Raw genomic sequence first — 6000 nt, 5'->3', positions numbered from 1 at the left:
TTAACACTTGCTAAGATCTGTTTTGTAAGATCAGGAGTATTAGATGGATGTAGAGTTGTCTTAAATTTAATATTAAATATTATTTAAATTTTTATTATAGTTATTATATAAATGAACTATAAGTCCGGAAAATGAACTAGCCATTGCAACAATGGTCTTTGTCTAAGGCATACACTGGAATGAGAGCCCGAAATAAGTTTTTGGAGTTTTCAATTTAGGTTAGCAATGAATTTACTTTCTATTTACTACTTACTAATTTGTTTTGCTATTTATTCAGACTGTTAGTTCTTTCTACGGTTAAGTTCATTTAATTTAATTTTTTTTTTTTTTTGAGATAAAAATATATATAAAAGAAAACGAATAAATAAGAACACTTGCAATGCCCTGCTTTATGCGTGAGAAGAGTCTATCACGCCGCCCTCGGCGTGATAAGGCGCCCGAACGAGATGTATTGGCGCCCAAGCCAGTGCATCCTCGCGCCTTGAGATTCCATGGACTCTTTGGTATGTCCTATGTGCGCCAGCATGTGATGGTTGACGATCGATGGACGCCCAACTCATTGACCGAGGAATTCGGGGGCATGTCTCAATTGTTGGGTAAGTCTTCGATGCACATTGTACACATATACCTTAATGTCAAATAATACTTATTGATAGCCCGTCGTGCGGTCTTCAAGCGGCACGAGACAAAGGCCAATCGGCAGCGCTACTTTCTAGAAAGTAAACGGTTGAAATTACAGTGTCGCGATGGACGGTCTAAGCTTCAGAAAATACTTACCGGAGATAATACCCACAAGATTCGCAATTTCTTGACCAACCACAGGGACATGCAGCGTCTGTACCAGAGAATGCCCATACACCTGGTCGTGGATAATATCAATCAGCGTACATTTGTCCTGCGCAAGGAGCGGGATCGTCTGGAGTGTCGATTGGTTCAACTAAAAAGTCGATACCGAGATATGCTAGTAAGTTGCCGACTAGGGTCTAGCTATTGTGATTAATTTCTTTAATGCAGATGAAACGCGCCATGCTGGAAAATCGTATCAAGTATCAAAACGAATATGTGTTGGATGAGGAGATCAAATCGCGTGGTTTCATCAAAAGAATTGAGAATTCGAATGTGCGCTTGAAGGCCATCAAGGCCATCAACTCGACATATATGAAAATGATACAGGTGCTACGTCACGATGCAATCTTTTATGAGCCAATTCTGCGTTCTCTTGATGGGGACATGGAGGATCAGGCGAATTTCATAAAGCACATACTCTATTTGGGTATGCCGGCCATAGCCAAGTTTAAGGAGCTTAACTACGAGTACCGACAGCTGGAGGATAAGTCTCGGAAAAATCTTCAGGCTAAGCTACATATGTTGTCCTCATTTAAAATCGCAAAGCCACTCGGTTCTTTGCTGGCAACGCGTGGCAAGGCCAAAGAGGAGATCCCACCCAGCGCAGATCCCAAGCGCTATTTGAGGGAGACGCGCAGCATGCTCGTGCTCAAGCTAATGCTCAAGTCCGTCGAGAAGACAATTAGGGAGGTGAAGTTTGTGACACTTTGCTCGCAGGCGCGGGAGATTTATCCACGGTAAGCGTTCTGATACGATAAACAACCCAAGTTGAATATTCCAATTGCAGCATGAAGAGCCAAGTGGACAACAATGAGAAGCTCCATCGCATCATCGAGTGCGATATGTTGGCTCATGAGATGCTCGAGACGAAAATGAAATGCGCCAATGTTTTGAAGGGTGTACTGGTGAACAATCTATCCGAGGAGGAGATCAAGTGAGATACTTTTTAAAATCTAATTTGTTACTTAAGTTAAAATCATGCTCAACAGTCGGCTTGAGCGCATTAAGGATTTGCGCAAAATGTTTGCATCCGAAACGGAGTACGAGCAGTCGACTTTAACCTATCTGAAAAATCGCGGCGATGCCTATGTCATGTTGCGGTAAGTAAACACAATATATTACATTTTTAAATTAGAACTGAGCTGCCCGAATTTGAGAGACTAAAATAGCTTAATTAATCACAAATACCCGGCAGAAAATTAAGCTGAAAATATGCTTAATCATTTGAACTCTAACTACAATGTCTATAAGTTCCATGGCTAAGCGAATACTCCGTATTTATCATTTATCCAATATGTCTAATGAGGTGATATCGAAAAAAAATAAATCAATATAATGCTCTTATGGCCTAAGATTTCAAGCGTTGCTTGACATGCCTAAAATATGTTACACAAACACTCTGACCTTCCATAACCATGCTATACTATGCAATTGGCAGTTAAGAATAAGGGATTTTTTTAAATTATGCACCATGTTGCCAGACTAAGCCATTGGCAGCGAAGAATGAGGGATTTTCATCAAGTGTGTAAAATGTAGACTATGTCATAAGCCGTTGAGTATTAGAGATATTTTGAGCCCCGTTAAGATTAAGGGACATTTTTATACCCTGAACCCATTGAAAATGGGTAAAAGGGGTATATTGTATTTGTGCAAAATGCAAATGTATGCAACAGGCATCAATAGCAGAGTCGATCTAGCCATGTGCGTCCGTCCGTCCGTCCGTCCGTCCATCCGTATGTATGAACGCAAGGATCTCAGAACCTATAAGAGCTAGGGACTTTAGATGTAAGTGCTCCTAGTGCCTGCTCAGATCGAGTTTATTTCCGATAATCGATAACTTACTCCGTTTCCAAGCAATCGATAAAAGTCGATATCGATATCCTGTTTTTTGGGCAATTTTGGTAAATAATAAACTTGACATGTAGTTTCTAGAATAGTATATATATTTGCATTTGGTGTTGGAAGAAGAGGGCTCAGGGTGTCCCCTAGTCCGGAGCTCCCGACTAGAACCTCCTACTTTTTTATTTTGCATTAATTCCCAGCATTCGATTTTTCGTTAATAAATTAACTTAAATAAATTTACTATTACAGCGTAAGTATTTGGAATCTTATTGAAATACTACGGCACGTAGATCGCCAGCCAAAATTATTGCGTTCTCACTATCCGAATTCGTATTTGAAGTTGCCACTTCTCAAATTCGAAATGCTCAATATGCGCGCCGCAGCACCAGAGATTTACGAGGAAAACAGTTGAGTACAAATAATATGATATATAACAATATAATATATATATAGCAATATAATACATCTGAAATTATTTTAATTACACAGTTGATATTGTGATGCACGTATTGAAGCGTAAGGTGTACAAATTGATGAAGGGCTACTTGATGGAAATGAAACCGGCAATTTTAGCTCGCAATAGGGAAGAGTATCATGCCGATTTCCTTGCCAGCCTCGAATTGTTCGAGCAAGTCGATGAGGATGAGCAGCAGGTCGTGTCGCCCGGAGATGATCTACTTACGGAGAACAAGACAATGGCAAATGTGCCAAATCGCAAACAGATAAAGGCGCAGAGTAGTAAATTCTTAGAGGAACTGGCAAAACGGGATGAATAACCCACATGTATCTCTTTTAATTTAAACCAACAAAATTTTAAGTCTTAAATATTTAAGAGAGCTGATGGCCAAACTTTTAAGAGTCTACACACATCCGATTGTAGAGTAATGCAATGAATTTGGTCATAATAAATAGTAACATGAGGAAAAAAAAACATTAGAAGAAAAATTGAATAAATCGTGAGTTGCATTGGACAATCGCCAGCCAAACAATGGAAGCGTTGAGGCTATGACGTTGTCTGCTGAAGTCGCTAGTTAACTTCATATAATTGATCCAAAATTGCTGCAAACAGTCGGTTGGCAGCGCTGTCTGGGATTTCATCGCCTCAACTTTGGCTTTTGCTTTGGAATTCGGCTGCAATGCGACGCCCTCCTGTTTGGGTTTTCAGTAGTCGCCACAATTGTGGCCAAGAGAGTCTCTCATTTTATTTATGAGCTGTGTACCCAGATACTTATCTTATAGATCAAAGCTGTGATTGTTCTTCATTTAAAAAATAGTTTTGGATATAATACGATCTGTGGGTTCAACGACATACTTTACAACACTTAGGTGCTAAATATTTAAACAATATTAAGCTCGTTATAGTGTGCATAAGCATTTCAATAGGCCCCCTTAATCATTTCCTCTGACCCCATAAAAAGCCACTTCCTCTAGGGAGAAAAGAAAACCGAAATTTCTATTGTAAATGAAATATTCATAAATATTTAACAACTTTATTTAGACAAAATAATCTAAGTGCCATTCAAGCAGTCACCGTCAACTTAAAATTAAACCAGTAAGAGTATCCGACGGGAAAATACCCTAAACACACAGACGCATGCACAGAGAAGCGCATTAAGTTGCGCTCTTTACGCTGCAGCTGTGCTTTTTTTCCACATTCCTTAGTTTGATACTATCTGACCTATAAAACAGAAATGTATCTGTTGCTAATAATACTGTAGCGAATGAGTTCTGGATTAAATTCAGTCCTTGTGGTACGTTCTTTTTTGAACTATCATGGGATAAATATGACCTGACAGACTCTAAATCAAATTTGTTGTCTCTGCCTCTTATAAGCTCCGAGATACGCTATATAAGCCTATAATTGAAAATAGGTTTTTATCGAGTTCGTGAAGTCAGTCATTTAACAAACTGCATCTGCGGGAATAACTTATAGACTAATTCTATATTTTGATTATTATAGGGCATTCCTGTGATGGGTCAGCAGCCGAATATGCTGGCACAGGCAACCCCTTTGACTGGGGGGCAACCGACGATGATGGGCGCGCCGCACAATAATGCGGCGGGGCCAACGACGGGCATTATGCAACCCACGCAGGCGACGCAGAATGGAGGCAATAAAAATGTTCCACTCGATCCATTTGGGGCGTTATATGGCGCCATCGCAACACGCACTCACACACAGAAACACACACACACACACACGTTAAGCGCTATAACCTCATAGACCAGCAAACATTACAAAATCACACACACACACATACACATAATATAATATATATAAATATATATTTGCAGATATTATAAAAATAATGAAATTCAAGACAAAACTAAGAAATTATAAATGTTTACAATATGCTACATACGAAAAGGAAATGCTAAGAATTCTATAATCATGTTGAGCAAAAACACACACACATATATACATATATAAATGAAATTGCTATATACATATACGTATATATATATACATATATATTTATATTATTACTATAAAAGTTAAAATGAGTTTGAATATTTATATGTATACATCTATTTATGTAAGTGTATGCAACAATTTCCATAATTAGCTAAAGTGAAACAAAACAACAGAAAAAATATTTAAAAAATATTTAAAGTGAAACAAAACAACAGAAAAAATATTTAAAAAAGGTGCAAATATACCTACGTATATGTATGTACATCCTTCAAAATAAGTGTAAGCAAAAACCTGTAGTTGTGTCCTACGCCAATCACTAAACCTAAAGCTGAACAAAAATGAAACACGTTTAATGGAATCTGTTAAATACTGAAAATATTGTACACTGTCAGAAATGATACATAAATATTAAAATCAAGTCTTTTATAGACGCCATAAAGCTATAAACTATGTTATAATTATGCTTAAGTGAGAGCAAATATGATAAATGTGTTAGCGCCTCGTAACATTTTGCAATACTTTAATCCGTCTTCAAACAAAATAACAAAAAAGAAACTTAACTAATTTTCTATTGTTATGTTTAGTATAGACAGAATAGTCTGTTTTATTTTCACACACGATTTTGTTTATTGTTAAAAATTCTTGTTGATTTCAAGGCAGTAAAGAAAATGGAAAAAATTAGAAATAACTCGTATTTTTAAAGCATTCCAAGCTAGTTTTAATTTGGTCCCAGATTCAATTTGTAAATGTTAAGTATTATTTCAATTTGTGAGGAGATGCATTATGATTATTGTATATTTAAAACGAATAGAAATCAACTATACATATATTTATGTATGTGTGTATATGTATTATGTTATAAGGCATGCGTTGTATTAGCCATTTATTTAATTGCT

The 6000-nt window shown here is 37.2% G+C and overlaps 1 protein-coding gene across 1 annotated transcript; it reads left to right on the top strand.

Annotated features, from left to right (window-relative positions):
* Positions 1-331: 331 nt before the first annotated feature.
* Positions 332-3611, top strand: LOC115761661. The gene is made up of 7 exons (XM_030703502.1): positions 332-596; positions 657-964; positions 1015-1583; positions 1634-1780; positions 1836-1946; positions 2938-3095; positions 3178-3611. Exons 1-7 carry the CDS (start codon positions 380-382, stop codon positions 3462-3464), a joined length of 1797 nt encoding a protein of 598 aa, XP_030559362.1. The 5' UTR covers positions 332-379; the 3' UTR covers positions 3465-3611.
* The last annotated feature ends 2389 nt before the right edge of the window (positions 3612-6000 follow it).

This window comes from Drosophila novamexicana, unplaced genomic scaffold, assembly GCF_003285875.2.
Source record: "Drosophila novamexicana strain 15010-1031.04,08,12 unplaced genomic scaffold, DnovRS2.1 tig00000485-arrow-pilon, whole genome shotgun sequence".
NCBI classification, from domain to species: domain Eukaryota; kingdom Metazoa; phylum Arthropoda; class Insecta; order Diptera; family Drosophilidae; genus Drosophila; species Drosophila novamexicana.
The sequence above is the reverse complement of the archived record's forward strand: the minus strand, read 5'-3'. Positions and strand labels throughout refer to the sequence as shown.

Bases quoted from the DNA above. Each gene is read 5' to 3' on its own strand.
- LOC115761661 (XM_030703502.1), top strand. From the start codon at position 380: ATGCCCTGCTTTATGCGTGAGAAGAGTCTATCACGCCGCCCTCGGCGT. The intron at 1,947-2,937 runs GTAAGTAAACAC...TTACTATTACAG, and splicing joins GATGCCTATGTCATGTTGCG to CGTAAGTATTTGGAATCTTA. The intron at 3,096-3,177 runs GTTGAGTACAAA...TTAATTACACAG, and splicing joins AGAGATTTACGAGGAAAACA to TTGATATTGTGATGCACGTA.